Raw genomic sequence first — 21,297 nt, 5'->3', positions numbered from 1 at the left:
TCCAACTCCACATATTTTTAAATGTTTCAAAAGTTAGATAACTATTATTAGGTAATTATTTTTTAAACATTGATAAAGAGGATTATTTAAAAACTCTCTAAGCGTCATGTTTTTCTCAAGAAAAATAAGTTAAGTAAAAGTAAAGTAAAGTAAATAAACGGAAAAAAGTTTCTAGGTTACAAGTTTTATACGTTATGGAAACAGAAATCAAAAAATATCTTCAGTTTTAGAGGCATTTTGAAAAGAACAGTTTTGTAAGTAAATTTGGATTTGTAAGTAAATTTGGATGATGTATTAGGATGATGCCTTGTAGTTTTGCACCATTTCAGAAATTTTTCTGTTGAAAAGTTTTTATTATATTGGCCAAATACCCATATAGGAGGGCCGAGGTACCCCAACAGAATCCGGAATATCTCCGGTAAAAATGGACCACATTTGTCCCCCATCTGGCAGTTCAAAATATAGACAAATCTGGATCTTTTGCAACCGAAAGCATCCAAATTGGTCAATTCTATCAAAAGTTATGGGATTTCTAAGAAAAAAAATAGGGGTCAAATGACTACCCGAGCGTTTGAGTGTTAATCGCGATCGCGCGGCGTGAGAGAGATGAAATGAAATAGTCGCATGTGTGTGTGCGCTCTTAGAAAGATCGCGTAGAGTAGCTTTAGTCTTGTTTGCAAATTTGCAGTGAACGGTCGTTTGACGACATTTTTTAGTTTTGGCCGTGAGTTTACTACAAATGCATTTAGCGTAATATTGTGTTTAAAAATTAAGATCTGAACTAAATTTTAAGACGGTAATTGTGTCAATCACATTTGACCACTACTGTTTGTACAGATGGAAAGAGAAACGATTCCACCTCTCCCTTCTGCCATACTGTGCCAGCTTCATGAAAATTCCTTCTGCATCCTCGATGGTAAACCACGGAATGACTGAGGGCAAATTTTATAAACTGAGATAAACCTATACAAATTATTGCACAAAAAGTACCGTCAGACAGAGGTCGGAGTCAAAGACAGAGTTTAAATTGAGAGAATGTGCCAAAAATGAAAATTGACTGTTCAGGCACTGATTCAGATTCAGTTGGCATTTCAAAAACATTTAATTCTGTAGTGCATTCTAATGTAAGCATTCGGGGTGGAGTGTCACTTTGAGATCTTTTTATTCTGAAAAGTCGTCCTTTAATTCATGCTCAACATGTTTCCAGTGTGATGCACAAAGAAAAGTTTCATATTTTCCGCACCGTGCCATTATCTGACTGTTAAGAATTTCTCATCAGACACACCGTGCTTCCTGATATCATCCAAGTGACTGCAAGTGATGGTATAGTCCAGCTACAGTTCTTAAGCTGGAAAACAAAAAAAAATCAATTGAGCCTGGAAGTTGAGGAAGATGAGGAATGCATGTCAAGGTGCTTTGAACTGTGCCAGCGCACAGTTACCCCCCCCCCCCCCTCCCACACACACACACACACACAAACACATTCGCTCGCTTGCACGTTTACTCAAATAGTTCACATTCCTGAGCGCATCTTCTTGACAACGCATTTCGCATTGTCCTCTGCTTCCTGCTACTGCTGTTGCTGCTGTTTTGTTGTGTGGGACGAAGCTCTTTTCGTTTTCATTTATTTTCTTCTTGAGACGACCGGGTTATTGAAGCTGACAGTTTCTGACAGAATATAATTTATTCTCTATCATCTAGAAACGGTACTTTGGGGCACAATATGTGTATTTAAAATAGCTGGAGCAAAAAAAAAATGTCGAAGACTAACGAATGGTTTTTTTCCTTTTCTGAACATTAATCATTCCTAGAATTTATTAAATTCAACATGGAGTGTTTTTAAATAATCCTTATGCATATAAACATATGAAATACAATAGATTATGGGACATTTGAAAAAAATCTAGATGGGTGAAACGGGAAGACACTGCGCGACTCGAGTTTTTGATTGCAGTTTTGGGCAAAATTACGTAAATAACTAAAGTTTTTTAAATTTTAGACGAAAAATAGGACGATAGCTAGTTCACTTTTCACTTTTCGTAATGAGAATTTCTTTACCGGCCTCGGTAAGAATGTTTTGCTTGGGGAATTTGAAAATTTCAAATTTCAGACTAGGGACTCGTATTCGGGCTGTAGTGGACGTAATTGGATGCTTCAAATTGCAAGATGTTGGTTTTTTGTCCTCTAAAAACCGGGTTAAACCGGTTCCGGGACAATCCGGATTGTTGAATGATATTGTTCCGAAACAGTTTTTTTGGTCGAAAAATGTCAATAAAAAAAATATGAAAACAATGTATTTTTGAACAAATATTGAAACTTGTTCAATAGAGACTCTTACAACATAAAATAGCAATTTTATAAAAATAGTTGATTATAAACTAATGTTTTGATAAGTTTTACTTAAAAAAACTAAATTTCAACCAACTTTTAATATAGCTAAACAAAGTAATCAAAAGTTCAATGTTGTCACAAACTGGCTAGAGGTAACTATAGTATTTGACACGGAAACAACATTTCATAAATAAATTCACTTAAATCGATCAGATTTTGTGCTTTTATTAGGGGTACGGACAATTATTTGACCTCTTTTTGTACTTTTTCAGTGAACTATTTTTGTTATTTTTTTTTTTAGAAAAGTTTTTTGCAAATTCAATGGCAGTGTCTTAAGGCTAGTATGTAGATTAGAAGGAAAGGGGTCAAGAAACAGCTTTACGAACAGCAGAACAAAAGAGAGGGAGCGATTTCTTGGGGCTTTTCTTCACCCTCTCTGACTTGCTTGCGCTGCCGCTGCTGCCCATTTGATTTTTTCTCTTGACCGGTTCTTTCCGAAGTGCGTATACCGCTTTAAAGAGTACATTTTGCCGCGGCGATTGATGTATAAAACATCGTACTTTAGTCGAATTTTATGTATTTTTATATCACAAACATTTTCCGTACGGGGGGTACGGACAAATATTTGACTCACTGTAGATAAATAAGATGAGTGCTGAACACAATCGAGTTTTCCATTGAGTTGCATAAAACAAATACATTTTCAAAAGGGATTTTTAGTGATTTGTTTGTTTCCCCACTTTAGTGTGGTGTCCGTGTGTTTGGTCAACTAGAAAATCAAAACAGTGTCGACAAGAATTTACTTTTCGAAACAATTGCTAAAAAAATATTTTTTCAACACTCCAATAAGTGCTGTGATGAACTTTTCTGCTCAGATGCAAAAAAAAACGATATTCTGATAACTCTAACATTTCTAACATTCGAAGCACTGGCGGTACCAGGGGGGGGGGGGGGGGCTGGTGGAGATTTGCCCGAGGGGTCATTCACAAACACCGTAATAAAAAAAACCATGTGTGTGCCCCCTTCTAACAATTCCTGGTCACGCTACTGATTCGAAGTGAAACATTTTGACAAGAACGAACTCGATTATTTATTTTACCAAACAATTAAGAAAATTCTACGTGCCAACGCCAGCACCATTCAACATCCTATGTTGCTCAAACTTTGAAACGAAACTCAGCACAGTGTCAAAAACATATTCACTCTCGAAATATTGGCAAATTATCATGCCGCAAAAAAGTTTACAAACCACGAGGATGAACTTGTTTCGTTGGGAAGTAATTACTTCAGTGGGAGCCTGTTTTCCTGAAAACCCATTTATATCCTCTCTAGAAACTTGGGAGATGGCAATGTTTTTGTTTCGTTCAGTTCAAAACCAGGAGACATGAAATGTTCGCTAGTGTAGCAAAGTGTCGCAACAGTTTAAATTTTGTATTTGGTTATGTAAATTAAAAGGAAGCACTAGTAGTGGTGTAGAATTTCTGTGTCAAAGCATGATTTTCTATGTTTATCTTACTAAATTTAACTGAAACCATTAATGAGACTACACAAATGTATTTAAAAAATAGAACAAAATGATTGTAAATGAAAAAATGAAAACGAATACAACTATAATTTAGATTGTATCTGAACTGTTAGATAGGGTAATATAACATTTCCTTTCATATACAAGATCATCACAATTGTACGATGTAACAAAACACAAATTGTAGGATATTCACGTGCACTAACAATAGGTCTATGTATCTCTTTTTCTTTATTTTTTTCAGGAATGATATCCATCAAAGAGAACAGAGATATGATTCTACGAACAATGTTCTACCTGCTCACCCCACACACGCCGGGTTATAAAAACTCGTTGCAAGCAAAATCAAGCCAAGAAAGCAGCAGTGATAATCAAAATGGTGTCAGCAGTAGTGATAGCAACGTAGCATCCGACGACAGTGTGGTGTTTGATCTCGACAGTGAAAGTGAGGACTTGCTAAAATATTACAAAACACCGATGCAGTTTGGGACGGAAAACTCTACGGTTTCGATATCGCAAGTTGGGTCGACCGCACACATACCTTGTCGGATACACCACATCGGCGAGGGAGTGGTGAGTTTGAGTCGCTTTGAAGTGCTTTTGTTGTGTTTTGTGATGTTACATATCGCCATCGTGCTAACTTGTCGTAGGGGAAACGAAACTATTGGCACTACGCCCCCCGGGGCATGGCCTTCCTCTAACGTGGGATTTCTGCTCCAGCGCCTCTGACGAGACAGGAGAAACCGGGACCGACGTTTTACTTCACCATCCGATAGAAGCTCAGTGGATAAGGCGGGAATCGAACCCGCGTCTCATAGCATCATCGGGATCGGCAGCCGAAGCCGCTACCCCTGCACCACGAGACCCACAGGGTAGGGGAAATATGCCCATTTTAATCAGTCTAAGCCGTTCGTCCAATTCTCATCACTTTTGCCGTTTTGCGCTATTAAATCAACATTTTCAGATGTATCAACAGTGGAGAGTTGCTTGCTCACTTTTGTTTGAGCTATTTATTACTTTGGAACAGTCAAAAACACTTTATGAAAGCTGCAATTCATGATCAAAGTGCTGATAGGCCGATAATAGAAATAGGCTGAGAAATGGTATACGTGCATTTTGGGCCAAATTGAGTTAAGAACGCCATATTGTGCAGCTCACAATGCCTCACCTTTTAACCGTCACAGATCCCCAAAATTCGATTTCAATCCTGAGATATTCAACAAAAACCGAAAAAACTCCGTGCATTTTTGTCACTTTATATATGAAAGTAGTTTCAATCTTGTCGTGCTATCTTGTCACTCCATGGAAATTTATGTAAGTGCGACAAAAGGCCAAAGGGATTTCAGGCCAGGAAAGTCAGGATGCGTTTGTCGCACGTACAAGCTAGACTACCGTAAACATTTGTAATTAAAACTCGGGACTCCAGCAACCAACTTCAACCAAACTTTGGGACAATGCACAGAATGGTCAGTCAAACAAAACGTGGTTGTTATTGTTTACATTGCGTGCTCTCGTTTTTGTATATTCAAGGTCAAACATTAAAACGCGTTTTTCTCAGAACGTCGAAATGGCGGGTGTGACAAGATAGCACGACGACGTCGATATAGATTAGTTTTTAATTCCATTAACACTGGAACGCCCAACGCATGTCCAACTTACACGGACGCCCAAGCCTCCCAAAAAAGGTGGAACGGTAATTTCAACTCGCTGGTTCTCGGGCAAAACTCAACCAATCGGGACGATTCTTGTTTCAAGTGGTTTGTAGGAATGTCTACAAGATACAGCGGTTTTAAAAATAAAAATGATGAAAAAAACTGTTTTTTTGTAGTTTTTTGCAATTTCTATATGACAGACTTGGTTTTTTAGTCTCGAAAATATTTTTACCGGAAAGCTCGTCCAATTTCCCATAAGTTTGCCTCTGACAGCTTTTCAATTTGACTCGTTTTAATATTTACGTAACCTTATTCACTATCCAGGTTTCTACCACACTGAAAAAATATTCTATTTACAGTTATGAGCAATGTAATTTAACTTATATTTGTAAGGCTGGATGTATTGAAATGCTGTCAAAGACAAACTTATGAGAAATTGGACGAGCTTTCCGGTAAAAATATTTACGAGACTAAACAACCAAGTCTGTCATATAGAAATTGCCAAAAACCACAAAAAAAAAAACAGTTTTTTTCACCATTTTTATTTAAAAACCGCTGTATCTTCTCAAGGATTGGACTTAGGACAATGGTCAATATGGAGACTTTTATGTAAAATTGTCTGAGAAATCGATTCCCACTATCGATTTTTGAAAATTTTGACGTTTAGACCACTTTTCAAAAAAAACAGTTTTAGTGAATGATTTTTGTATTTTTTTAGGAGAGACATACCATCCTGCATTTTTCGTGAGTCTTTTTGTAACATTTTAGGCTATTTCCTCAAAAATTTTGAGCGAAAAAAAATCGTGACATCACCTTGAAATTTAACTTTTAAACTTAAAAATAAAAAAATCTCATAGAAGTGGCTTGTATTTTTGTTTCAGTGTATTTTTTTCAAAAAGCCCGTCCAATTTCCTACAAGTTTGTCTTTGACCACTTTTTGATACGATGCAACGGCTTCGAGATACAGTAATTTTGAAATTGCAAAATACAAAAATATTTAAAAACCTCACGCCCTTCCCAAGTGTCATTTTCGAGTACAATTGGCTCCATATACACAAAAATGGCTTATATAGGCCTAGGATAACATGTCTGAATAGTTTCATTGAAATCGGAGAGGGTCGGGTACAAAAGTACCAGAAAAAATCCTGATTTGAGCTGGAATTGCTCTATACGAAAATCAATTCATTTCTAGTAAAACAACATGTTTTTGTATTGTTCCATTGGAGATTTACCTTGAGCATATTAAAGCAATTATGTCAACTTTAAACTTTAATTAACAAAAATTATACTACAGTCGACTCTCTGGTTGTCAATATTCAAGGGACTGTCGAGGAAGAGAATCATCAGATTACAGAAAGATGCAAAATGAAGACTCGATTGAAATTTATTTTTTCTTGATAACCAGCTATTCTTCATGTAAACTAATGTCAAAAACGTAAACAATGACTTTTATACCCCGCCGTTTGACATGCATGATTTTAAAACCCGCCAAATAAATCGCAGCAAACTTTGGGTTGCGAAGCGAAAAACTTGTCAATTGTTTTCCGGTGAGGGAGCACTAGCATTTTATTTATGGTTGCGTTACGCGGTACATCGTGGTACATCCCCCGTTCAGCAAAACTTTTGGTTGCCGTAACGCTCAAAGCAAAGTGACATTTGAGCGTTACTTTTTCCAAGCGTTCAGATCTAAGGGCTCTTAGGTTCTGATGACTTTTCTATAAGCTGTCAATTTTTTCACATTTCCAAAATCAACAATGTGAATTTACTGATGGCTCTAAAATAAATCGAAATAATGCATATGGTAATTTCAGGACGTTGACTGTGTGTACGAATATGTTGAAGAAGATTTCTGGAGCTGTTGCGGTTTACAGTGCGTTAAAGTCGGAACATACAGTTTACCGTTGTGACCGAATGCTTTGTCGTGAACAAAAAGAGCAGATTGTCGAATTTAACAATGTAATATTTCTAATTAATTTCTTTGGGGAGTGACGGACCATACCAGAAATATATGTGATGGAAGCTTTTTGCTTTTAGCATTCTTTAATTTATAGTTCTCATACTGGGATGAATTAAAACATTGACCCAGTGCCTGCAGTTTTCCACCGCTGCCGTTCATGGCCACCGGGTTAAAGTTCGCATAGGCCCAGTGTTGTTAGGATGGAAGCAACATCCAACAGTCCTAGCACAATTTCAGTCGACTATTTTGGTTCGGCTGAGCTGGTCCAACGGGGATGTTGATTAATTGTAAACTTCCAGGGTTGCCAGGTTGCCAGATAAATCTGGGAATGCCAGAATTTTCAAGTGTTAGCCTGAATAAAGATTCGCCCTTTTCTGTGCCGGATATTGACAGATTTTGCCAGATTTTTCACTTTATGCTAATTTTGAAAGAATTCTTGATTAAAACGAACGAATTTAAGTGAAAATCGAATAAATTAAAAAGTGTTTTTCTTAAAAAAAATTAAATTTAAAATTTTTGAAACATAAAATCAGTTAAATCATCTGAATTCTATTTTTTTGAACGAATTCAGATCCACCCTCCATTCAAGATTGTTAGATTATCGTCTGCCAGATTTTTCCAGATTTTTAATCGATTATTGGCCAGATTTTTCAAATATTGACCTGGTAACCCTGTACGTAGCTGTCATTCTGCCGAGGAGGATTGTCGGTATAATATTATGCCGACAAGCACGCTATAACAGCGTGTAGCCTAGAGACCCTAAATATACAGACTGGCCAGATAAGTTGCATCCAACATATGCATACTACACATCCTCCCTCTACTCAAGAAAAAAAAAGAAAATAAGATCCCCTAATAAAAAAAGGTGTCAAATATCCAATAAGCGTGAATTTGGGTTAAAGTTTTGACATAAATAAATGTTTAATTTATGAAATCCTTTTCATTTCTCCCGACAGTTTCAGCCTGTTTAGAATATTCTTTTTTATAAATAAGTACTCTTGGATAGAAAACAACACTTCTCTCACGGTTTCTCTCTTCGCTGCCCCAAGGCCAAAACACAACTACCTAACTCTGCAAAATATTATTTGATAAATCCTCGTTCGAAGCTCGGGATTGGATCCTCTCGTCTCAACGCTAACGGACGGAGAGAGCACCATGAACCTCTTCCAACACCTAGCTGTACCAAACTCTAGGGAGACGATTTTACATTTGACTTAACATCCGGGCAGCGCCCAACATTTTCTTTCCCATTCGACGATAGATGTGATCAAGGGTTTCTCTTCGAAAGAGACACTAACTGAGGTCTATTGGTATAGATCCTAGGCCAACAAGGGTGAGAAGCAACCACACCTGCTACCACACCGCCGACTCCGGCCAGCAATGTGAGTTAATATTAATTCTCAATAAAGCCTTTCTTCTGACCAGACTGCTTAAGAACAAAACACGAACCTGCGTAGATCCTCTTGTTCCTTTAGTTAGTTCTCACACCCTCACCCAGTTAGTTTAGTATCGTGGTGTTCGTAGATTAGACCTATTCGGCAAGCAATCCAAATTGTTCTGTTATCCTCTTACCGTTAGAAAACACCCGCCTCGGAACATGCACCTTCGCCCCTGGGTTGCGAGTCCAGAGGAAGAAAGCTACCGGGCCGCGTATTTGGGAGTTCTGATATCCTACCACGATTATAGGCTTATTCTTGATATCAAATATATTTTAACTTTGTGGCCTGACTCTGTGATACAAGAACCAATCATAATTGGACAACACGTCGATCTTCTAAGATCGACCGAGACGAAAAGGCTCGAGGTACGTTAGAAATGAAGATCAAGAATCAATTGCATTTGACTCGTGCGCGAGTATAAACCGTCGGGCAAGGCAGGCGTTTAGCCAAGCATAGTGCGGGTATCATCTCGATAGTTTTAAAATTACACCAATTTATCACCAGTGTTCATCAGTCAGATGAAAACCTCTATGAAAAGCAACCGAACTCCGGACAGCATCTTCCGGAGTACGTGATCATCCGTAGCGTCGGATAGCACCTGGCCGCTGACCACGTTGTGCACATGAGGACGCCCACAAACCCGTCGGAGACTAGAGCCAATTCCAGCCTTCATTCAATATTACACCCTTTTAAAATGTTAGTCTTGATTTGAAAATTTTGAAAATAATGTTTTCGAAAAGATCGGAAAATTTCACAAATGCTTGATGTATTAAGATTGAAAATCGGACCATTAGTTGCTGAGATATCGACATTAAAAAATGGTGGGTTGTTTGGGTGAGACTTAGAAAACATCAATTTTCCTGTTTTTAAACCCGGGCGGAAAGTGAGTTGGTTGCGACAACTTCGAACTTTCTTGGCTTGTTTATTTGCATCTTGTTGTAAACTCCTCGAGTTATGACGACTTTTGAAACCGACTGCGTATCATGGAAAGTATATTCTATGATCATACTGCATTATCTACAGTTGATATTGAGCTGTTAGTGGTAGTTTTTTTAGACTTAGCAAAAATTTCGAAAATTATTTTTTTTTCAAAAATTTTACCCGAACATCATGAAATGATTATTTTGACTTTGTTTCAAATTTATGCTGGACTTTGCAGTCACTGACCGAAGTTTCAATTTCCGATACTTAGAATAATTTTCATGAGCTGATATTTTAAAGTTTGATTTTATTTATGCTGGACTTAGAAATTTTTGCGTATATTTTTTAATTCTTTACTTTTTACAGAAAAAGCATTTTTTTGAGACTTCGAAAATTTTCGGGAGTTTGGAAACATGATAAATTATTTTGATATTTATTTTTGCTTTGAACCAAAATTTCGGAAAAATCGACGAAATTACAGGAAATTTTTGTCCGATTTTTACAAAAACATCAGTTTGTTCCTAAAATAATGTCCCTAACAAAACTTCTTCATTGAAATTTTGAAATTCGAAAGTTGGTTTTTAATAATTATTGATATACCCCCTACAAAAATCGTTCCGGCACTTAGAAAATTTACGGGATCCGTATCACGACAAGATTTTCGGTAGAATTTATTTGATTTTTTGGACTTAGCAAAATTTTGGCTTTTAGCAAGTAAAATTTCGGAAAAATCGTAGAAATTACAGGAAATTTTCGTCCGATTTTTACAAAAACATCAGTTTGTTCCTAAAATAATGTCCCTAACAAAACGTCTTCATTGAAATTTTGAAATTCGAAAGTTGGTTTTTAATAATTATTGATATACCCCCTACAAAAATCGTTCCGGCCCTTAGAAAATTTACGGGATCCGTATCACGACAAGATTTTCGGTATAATTTATTTGATTTTTTGGACTTAGCAAAATTTTGGCTTTTAGCCAGTAAAATTTCGGAAAAATCGTCGAAATTACAGGAAATTTTTACAAAAACATCAGTTTGTTCCTAAAATAATGTCCCTAACAAAACGTCTTCATTGAAATTTTGAAATTCGAAAGTTGGTTTTTAATAATTATTGATATACCCCCTACAAAAATCGTTCCAGCACTTAGAAAATTTACGGGATCAGTATCACGATAAGATTTTTGGTAGATTTTTTTTAGATTTTCAGGACATTGCGAAATTTTTGCTCACAGCCAGTTGAATATTTTTCAACATTTTGAAAAATTATTTTGATAAGAAACATAACCAGGCTTTTTGGAATTTTACTGTTGATTTTTGGACTTATGCAATTTTAGGAATATTTTCATAAACTGTTATTTTTAATTTAAAAAAAATGAATATAGAGACTTTGGATTTTTTGTGATTTGGAAAATTATTATAACATTTTGGCAATTCAACGCTTTCTCCACAATTTTTTAATGAGTTTTTAAAGTAAAATAATTTTTCAACTTTGAAAAATCTTGTTTTGATGTAAGTGCGTATATTCCTGCAATATTACTCATATTTGTGAAGAGGAAGAAGGGGGGGGGGGTCTGAATTGTGGCGGGGTGCATTAAAAACCAATAAAATTATTTTTGGGATCAAAATCTACTTTATGAACTTGATATGATTTTTGGAAGATTTCAGTTGTTTGCTACTATAAACTCAACTTGATGTGGCATTGTTGGTCAAATAAACTCAACAAGATTTTTCGCAGATACGCCTCGAACAATTTATGTTCGTGGCCATGTTCGGTTATCTCTTAACCATACCCTGGGGTGAACTTGACTTGTTCGTGTTTTTACGAACATGGGTAGATTTTTCCAAGATGCAACTTTCTGCCCCCCGATCAGAAAATTACATCTTACGGTAAACTTGTCATGTTGCCAAAAACATGAAGATGACATGTTTCCAGAACGCTTGACTTAAGAGATGTAGAAACATAAAATGTAACATGAGTTACTCTACGAAACATCAAAAAAATATCAAACCAAGTTGACATTTTGAACTTAAAAATATCATGTCATGGTACCGAAAAATATCATCCAGGAACATGAAATAATCATGGCCAATTCTGCTTTTTCCTGAAAAAATTGGTGCGAAAAATATCATCCAGAAACATAAAAATCAAGACAGGTTCAAGTTTTTGCCTGAAAAAAACTGTTCGTAAAAATATCATCCAGAAACATTAATGTATCATGAAAAGTTGTGATTTGTGAAGAAATCTTACAAATCCATAATTCGCAACTTCCCATGATACATTTTTATTTTCAGATGGTATTTTTCGACAGAAAACTTAAAAGGGCTTATTTTTTTAAGTAAAAGTGCATCACGTTATCTGAACTGAGTACACCCTTACCAAAAAACATGATTTTCTGAGTTCAATAAGTATAATTTTATGTAAATAAGTTAGACTCTAGTACATTTATATATTTTCAGAAAAAAAACACCATCATATCACTTGTTTTCATAGCTCTTTTATGTTTTCAGGTGACAATTTTTGACATGAAAAAAACTTCTTCTGACTATTTTTTTTGTAAACAGTGCATTGGGCTTACACCCTTACCAAAATCATGATTTTCTGAGTTCAATATCCCACTTTTCATACGATTTTTTGAGTTCAGGTACTACAACCATAAAAATGGTTAATAATTTTTTTTTCTGTGTACTGAAAGTCAACAATATTTTTAAATGTAAAAAATATTTAAAGAGGTTCATTAAATATTTAAATAAAATTACACTTAACGAGCAACATTCGGTGACTTGGCTACGTTCTCAGCCCAGTTACCGAACAACTACTGTATTTGATATTGCAAGTTACATAGATCATCAGTTTTTCAATGTAATATAAACAACTTTTTGTTGGAAAAAGTTACATTGACTTTAACATAATCTACTTCTAAAAAAATCTATTTATAAACTTAAAAACGATTCATGCCCAAATTCTTTAAAACACTGAAATAATAAAAGCAAATCAAATATTGAAGAAAGGTGATGTTCTTGCTTCAGTTGATTTATTCGCTCAAAACCAAAATCTTTCTTTGAATTAAACAGTTTCTTAAGGTACTCCTCATCTCAGTTTAGGACAACTACTATACCAATATAATACTGCAACAACGTGAAATTAAAAAAAAAATCTCTTTACGAGAACGTCTTTAAAAAATATTAAAACAATAATTCGCACAAAATATTCTAGTGACTTCCCAGAAAAAGATTTTCGAAACCATCTGTGATCAATTAATATAAAATTTATGACTACATTGATTTAGTTTGAAAAAATGTATATTCGCAAAAGTAACAAAATGAAGTTCGAACAGTGATAGGTTCACTTTAAAATAATATTTTTCGTACATACCTGGTTAATCCTCTTCAAATCCATCCAACCAAAGCACGATTGCATCGCAGCTAATTTGTCTAATTAAACAAAATGCCAGATGCTGAATGTCCTGAAACATGCCCAGGTTGTGGTCCTGTTAAAGAAAACAAAACACAAAGTATCAATTCTCAAACAGAATGTCCAGAGATTTTTATCAAATAATTTGACATGATATTATAAAAATAGAAAAGGAATGCAAATAATACTTATCTGAGTCAAACAATCGTTGAAATACTTCTTCCTACTAAGTATTTAGAACCAGCATGTACCATCGATTCAGATGGACTCCACTCTCCACCTTCACCGGGAAACTGCTCGCGAGTCGCCCAATAGATTACCTCCTCCGAAATAACGAGAGAAAGGTTCTTCCTTCTGTCACGGACACCCCTAAAGGATAGAAGCAATGTCACATTGTCACGTCCCTGCCCCTGCCACACACTCACAATAATCAATTAAAAACGTAAACAAACCCCAAAGCACAGTCACATGAACAATCGCAGGCCGCAGCCAGCACCAACGCGGATTTGTCAGTTTTCTCTCGCTCACCCTCCGGAAACACCAAGAAAGTTTCATCCAGTTGTAATCACCCGTTCACCAAGAATACGTCAAACGTAAACAAACACACACGCACACAATCGCGCATTCGCAAAAACAATGTTCCCCCACAAACCAGGATTTCAATCACGCGACACCAAAACCAAAACAAACTTAACCAGCTGTGTTTTCCTTCACCGAGAACTCCCGTGTCCTGTCAAATTCACCGAAATAGTTCCGGCGTTGATCCGTGTCAAGACAGCACCTGCAGGAGGAGGAGGAAGGAGGCCAAGTGACATTGAGGGCAAGAGGATTCCTCTTCTGGGGTCAGCTGCTTGGCCTGAACATTCCTTGCATCCGCCTACACTGAGCGGAACTTTTTCTTCGCCCCAGCCACCAAAACAGAAGCAATCACTTAACCACAACATATCGCGGCTCCCAAACGCCACGGAACGGACGAACACACACTCCCTCGGTCACAGAACGTACTCACAACCCGCGGCGATTCGCGGACTACAATTTATCCGCGGAAAACTACTGCGTGAAAACGTAAACAAACCAGCCCGCCACGAACGCAAAAGCTGTCTGTCTGCCGATTGCCGATTCCTGTCACGACATGTCGCGCGCGTTGCGTGCGAGCAGTGAACGAAAGAAGAGAGAAGAGAGAGTGAGCGAGCGCGTGGGCTCATTTTTACGCTTTGCGATGAAATTTTATTTGCGTTAAAATACTTTTTAATGTGATTAGTTTAACTAGTGTATTTAAAGTAAATTAAAGTGAAAAAAAACTCACTAAAAATTTCCATTAACAAAAGTGGCATTTTGCCGAGGAGTGAAAATTTTGCTAAGTCCAACATGATGGAAAATAATTGTATCATCTCATGATTGACAGGTCGATTTTTTTTCTAAGTCCCAAAATAATTGGACATTGAAAATTTTGCTAAGTCCAGCGAAAACAAGATAAAACTAGAAAATATCATCTCATGATGAAGAGGTCGATTTTTTCTAAGTCCCAAAATAATTTGGCTTTCGAAATTTTTCTAAGTCCAGCGAAAACTTGATTAAACATCAAAATATCATCTCATGATAGACGGGTCGAAATTTTTCAAAGTCCCAAATAAATTAATTTTCGAAATTCTGCTAAGTCCAAAATATCACATAGAAATGAAAATAAAACATTTGATGATACACTGTCTAGGAACATAAAAGTATCATGAATTTCGGCGGCAAATTTTTTAGTTTTTGGAACAAACAAAAATCATGCCATGTTCACAAAAACAGTCCATGATATTTTTAAGTTCATCCTAAGATGCGACTTTCTGCCCGGGCCGGCCCGGGCAGAAAATCGCATCTTAGAAGGAACACAAAAATATCATGGATTGTTTTTGTGAACATGGCATGATTTTTGTTTGTTCCAAAAACTAAAAAATTGGCCGCCGAAATTCATGATACTTTTATGTTCCTAAACAGTGTATCATCAAATGTTTTATTTTCATTTCTATTTGATATTTTGGACTTAGCAGAAAAATCAATTTATTTGGGACTTTGAAAAATTTCAACCCGTTTATCATGAGATGATTTGATGTTTGATCAAGTTTTCGCTGGACTTAGAAAACAAGGACTTAAAAAATCGAAAACTCCATCATGAGATGATATTTTATAGTTTTATCTTGTTTTCGCTGGACTTAAAAATTCGAATGCCCAATTATTTTGGGACAAAACCGACCTGTCAATGAGATGATACAATTATTTTTCATTATGTTTTCGTTGGACTTAGCAAAATTTTCCTCCGCAAACTGCCAGTTTTATTAATGGAAATTTTTATTGATTTTCTTCACTTTAATTTACTTTAAATACACTAGTTAAACTAATCACATTAAAATATTTTACCGCAAATAAAATCGCAAAGCAAAATCCACTCGCTCTCTCTCTCTTCTTCGTTGTTCGCACGCAACGACATGTCGCATCGGCATCGGCAAGAAACGCGTTTCGTGGCGCAATTTCCGCGGATAAATTGTAGTCCGAATGGCTGTGGCGTTCGTGACCGTCCGTTCGGGAGCCGTGATATGTTGTGTTTAAGTGATTGTTTGTGTTTTGTGGCTGCGAAGAAAAGTTTCGCTCAGTGTTGGCGGATGCGAAGCAAGCAGCTGTCCCCAGAAGAGAATCTGCCCTCAATGTCTCCTTCCTCCTTCCTGCAGGTGCTGTCTTGACACGGATCAACGCCGGTCATTTGACACGGTGAAGGAAAACACAGCTGGGTTTGTTTGTTGTGTGGGGTGGGAACATTTTTTCGCGAATGCGCGATTGTGTGCCGTTTGACGTATTCTGGTGAACGGGTGACAACTTGATGTTTCGAGGTGAGCGAAAAACGACAAATTCGCGTTGGTGCTGGCTGCCCTGTGATTGTTCATGTGACTGTGCTTTGGGGTTTTACGGTTTTATTGATTGTGTGGTGTGGCAAACAATGTGACATGCTTCTATCCTTGGGTGTCCGTGACAGAAGGAAGAACTTCTCTGGTTATTTCGGAGGAATCTATTGGGCGACTGCGAGCCGGTGAAAAGGGAGTCCATCTGAATCGTAAGCTGGTTCGAAATACTTAGTAGGAAGAAGTATTTCAACGATTTTGACTCAGATAATATTATTTCTTTCTTTTTTTTTACTATATCATATTGGATTATTTGATAAAAACCCTGAAATTATGTTTGAAAATTGATACTTTTGTTTGTTTTAACACCACAACAAGTTTCAGGACATTCAGCATCTGGTATTTTGTTTAATACGACAAAACGATGCGTGCTTGGTTGGATGGATTTGAAGAGATAACCAGAAAATTATTTTAAAGTGAACCTATCACTGTTCAAACTTCATTTTGTTACTTTTATATATTTTTCAAACCAAATCAATGCTTCGAAAATCTTTTTCTGGGAAGTTACTAGAATATTTTGTGCGAATTATTGTTTCAATATTTTCAAAGACGTTCTCGTAAAGAGATTTTTTTAATTTCACGTTGTTGCAGTATTATATTGGTATAGTAATTGTCCTAAAAGATGAGGAGTACTTTAAGAAACTGTTTAATTCAAAGAAAGATTTTGGTTTGAGCAAATAATTCAACTAAAGAAAGAACATCACCTTTCTTCAATATTTGATTTGCTTTTATTATTTCAGTGTTTTAAAGAATTTGGACATGAATCGTTTTTATGTTTATAAGTTATGTTATGTATATAGTTTTTTTAGAAGTAGATTATGTTTCAATGTAACTTTTGCCAACAAAGTTGTTTATATTATATTGAAAAACTGATGATCTATAACTTGCAATATCAAATAAAGTGAAATTTTATTTAAATATTTAATAAATCTCTTCAAATATTTTTACATTTAAAAATATGGTTGACTTTCAGTACACAGAAAAAATGATGGTAATATTCATCAGGAATGGTGACAGATTTTGTGGCAAAATAAATTATTAGTTTTACCACAGAAAATGATGAATTTTCATCAGTTATTGATGAATATTCATCAGGTTCACATTTTTAAACATTTTTATGTAATATATGTCAAAAAGAGGTAATTTTCAACATACCAAATTTTCAACGTTCCAAAATTCAACTTTTTCTGTGTACATCATTTTAATAACTTTCAAAATAGATAAGACTGGTGTCCTTAAAAATACACATTGTAACTGAGTTTTGTGGAATTAATATAAAATGAATATTAATGGGAAAAACTCAATATATATATCGATTCAATGTTGATAATTAATTCAATTTATACGCAATGTTTTTCACAGTACGCTTTCACTGTGCGCATGTTACGCCTCTCTCTCTTTTCTGACTATTTTTGTAAACAGTGTATTGGGCTTACACTTACTAAAAATCATGGTTTCTGAGTTCAATAGCTCACTTTTCATACGATTTTTTGAGTTCAGGTACTACAAGCTTAAAAATGGTTATATGGGTTGAACTCAAAATCGTATGAAAAGTGAGATATTGAACTCAGAAAATCATGTTTTTTGGTAAGGGTGTACTCAGTTCAGATAGTGCGATGGACTTTTGCTTAAAAATAAGTCCTTTTAAGTTTTCTGTCGAAAGATACCATCTGAAAATAAAATTGTATCATGGGAAGTTGCGAAATATGGATTTGTAAGATTTCTTCACAAATCACAACTTTCATGATACATTAATGATTCTGAAATTTTTACGAACAGTTTTTCAGGCAAAACCTGAACCTGTCTTGATTTTTATGTTTCTGGATAAAATATTTTCGCACCAATTTTTCAGGAAAAAGCAGAATTGGCCATGATTATTTCATGTTCCTGGATGATATTTTCGGTACATGACATATTTTAAGTTCAAAATGACAACTTGGTTTGATATTTTTGATGTTTCGTAGAGTAACTCATGTTTTTATGTTTCTACATCTCTTAAGTCAAGCGTTTTGGAAACATGTCATCTTCATGTTTTTGGCAACATGACAAGTTTACCGTAAGATGTAATTTTCTGATCGGGCGGGCAGAAAATTACATCTTACGGTAAACTTGTCATGTTGCCAAAAACATGAAGATGACATGTTTCCAGAACGCTTGACTTAAGAGATGTAGAAACATAAAATGTAACATGAGTTACTCTACGAAACATCAAAAAAATATCAAACCAAGTTGTCATTTTGAACTTAAAAATATCATGTCATGGTACCGAAAAATATCATCCAGGAACATGAAATAATCATGGCCAATTCTGCTTTTTCCTGAAAAAAATGGTGCGAAAAAATATCATCCAGAAACAAAAAAAATCAAGACAGGTTCAGGTTTTTGCCTGAAAAAAACTGTTCGTAAAAATGTCATCCAGAATCATTAATGTATCATGAAAAGTTGTGATTTGTGAAGAAATCTTACAAATCCATATTTCGCAACTTCCCATGATACATTTTTATTTTCAGATGGTATCTTTCGATAGAAAACTTAAAAGGGCTTATTTTTAAGCAAAAGTCCATCGCACTATCTGAACTGAGTACACCCTTACCAAAAACATGATTTTCTGAGTTCAATATCTCACTTTTCATACGATTTTTGAGTTCAACCCATTAACCATTTTTAAGCTTGTAGTACCTGAAATCAAAAAAATCGTATGAAAAGTGGGATATTGAACTCAGAAAACCATGATTTTTAGTAAGGGTGTAAGCCCAACACACTGTTTACAAAAATAGTCAGAAAAAGAGAGAGAGACGTAACATGCGCGCACAGTGAAAGCGTACTGTGAAAAAAACATTGCGTATAAATTGAATTAATTATCAACATTGATATTTAAATTGAATCGATTTATATATTGAGTTTTTCCCATTAATATTCATTTTATATTAATTCCACAAAACTCAGTTACAATGTGTATTTTTTAAGGGACACCAGTCTTATCTATTTTTTGAAAGTTTTGTTAATAACTTTCAATAAATCAGTTATTAAAATGATGTACACAGAAAAAGTTGAATTTTGGAACGTTGAAAATTTGGTATGTTGAAAATTACCTCTTTTTGACATATATTACATAAAAATGTTTAAAAATGTGAACCTGATGAATATTCATCAATAACTGATGAAAATTCATCATTTTCTGTGGTAAAACTAATCATTTATTTTGCCACAACATCTGTCACCATTCCCTGATGAATAATACCATAATTTTTTCTGTGTACTGAAAGTCAACAATATTTTTAAATGTAAAAATATTTGAAGAGATTTATTAAATATTTAAATAAAATTTCACTTTATTTGATATTGCAAGTTACATACATCATCAGTTTTTCAATGTAATATAAACAACTTTTTGTTGGCAAAAGTTACATTGACTTTAACATAATCTACTTCTAAAAAAAATCTATTTATAAACATAAAAGCGATTCATGTCCAAATTCTTTAAAACACTGAAATAATAAAAGCAAATCAAATATTGAAGAAAGGTGATATTCTTTCTTTAGTTGAATTATTTGCTCAAAACCAAAATCTTTCTTTGAATTAAACAGTTTCTTAAAGTACTCCTCATCTCAGTTTAGGACAATTACTATACCAATATAATACTGCAACAACGTGAAATTTAAAAAATCTCTTTACGAGAACGTCTTTTGAAACAATAATTCGCACAAAATATTCTAGTAACTTCCCAGAAAAAGATTTTCGAAGCATTGATTTGGTTTGAAAAAATATATTTGCAAAAGTAACAAAATGAAGTTTGAACAGTGATAGGTTCACTTTAAAATAATATTTTTCGTACATACCTGGTTAATCCTCTTCAAATCCATTCAACCAAAGCACGGTTGCATCGCATCTAATTTGTCTAATTAAACAAAATGCCAGATGCTGAATGTCCCGAAACATGCCCAGGTTGTGGTCCTGTTAAAGAAAACAAATCACAAAGTATCAATTTTCAAACAGAATTTCCAGGGCTTTTTTATCAAATAATCCAATATGATATAATAAAAAAGGAAAGCAAATAATACTTATCTGAGTCAAAAATCGTTGAAATACTTCTTCCTACTAAGTATTTCGAACCAGCTTGTACCATCGATTCAGATGGACTCCACTTTCCACCTTCACCGGGAAACTGCTCGCGAGTCGCCCAATAGATTACCTCCTCCGAAATAACCAGAGAAAGGTTCTTCCTTCTGTCACGGACACCCCTAAAGGATAGAAGCAATGTCACGTTGTCACGTCCTTGCCCCTGCCACACACTCACAATAATCAATTAAAAACGTAAACAAACCCCAAAGCACAGTCACATGAACAATCACAGGCCGCAGCCAGCACCAACGCGAATTTGTCAGTTTTTTTCTCGCTCACCCCCTCCGGAAACACCAAGAAAGTTTCATCCAGTTGTAATCACCCGTTCACCAAGAATACGTCAAACGTAAACAAACACACACGCACACAATCGCGCATTCGCGAAAACAATGTTCCCCACAAATCAGGATTCCAATCACGCGACACAAAATCAAAACAAACTTTACCAGCTGTGTTTTCCTTCACCGAGAACTCCCGTGTCCTGTCAAATTCACCGAAATAGTTCCGGCGTTGATCCGTGTCAAGACAGCACCTGCATGAGGAGGAGGAGGAAGGAGGCCAAGTGACATTGAGGGCAAGAGGATTCCTCTTCTGGGTGCAGCTGCTTGGCCTGAACATTCCTTGCATCCGCCAACACTGAGCGGAACTTTTTCTTTGCCCCCAGCAGCCAAAACAGAAGCAATCACTTAACCACAATATATCGCGGCTCCCGAACGCCACGGACCGAACGAACACACACTCCCTCGGCCACAGAACGTACTCACAACCCGCGGCGATTCGCGGACTACAATTTATCCGCGGAAAACTACTGCGCGAAAACGTAAACAAACCAGCCCGCCACGAACGCAAAAGCTGTCTGTCTGCCGATTGCCGATTCCTGTCACGACATGTCTCGCGCGTTGCGTGCGAGCAGTGAACGAAAGAAGAGAGAAGAGAGAGAGCGAGCGCGTGGGCTCATTTTTGCACTTTGCGGTAAAATACTTTTTAATGTGATTAGTTT

The 21,297-nt window shown here is 35.8% G+C and overlaps 1 protein-coding gene across 12 annotated transcripts in view; it reads left to right on the top strand.

Moving 5' to 3' along the window:
- Positions 1-21,297, top strand: part of LOC6030950 (lachesin) — a 138,199-nt gene that overhangs the window by 76,917 nt on the left and 39,985 nt on the right. For 11 of the 12 annotated variants that reach the window (XM_038259902.1, XM_038259893.1, XM_038259895.1 and 8 more), the window contains one exon: positions 4,101-4,429. In XM_038259902.1, coding sequence (XP_038115830.1) covers positions 4,103-4,429 — 327 coding nt within the window. In that variant the 5' untranslated portion in view covers positions 4,101-4,102. Of the gene's footprint in view, positions 1-3,417; positions 3,975-4,100; positions 4,430-21,297 lie in introns of those variants that run through there. The other variant, XM_038259901.1, reaches the window with a different exon arrangement.

Source organism: Culex quinquefasciatus, chromosome 3 (genome assembly GCF_015732765.1).
Source record: "Culex quinquefasciatus strain JHB chromosome 3, VPISU_Cqui_1.0_pri_paternal, whole genome shotgun sequence".
Taxonomy (NCBI): Eukaryota; Metazoa; Arthropoda; class Insecta; order Diptera; family Culicidae; genus Culex; species Culex quinquefasciatus.
The sequence above is the reverse complement of the archived record's forward strand: the minus strand, read 5'-3'. Positions and strand labels throughout refer to the sequence as shown.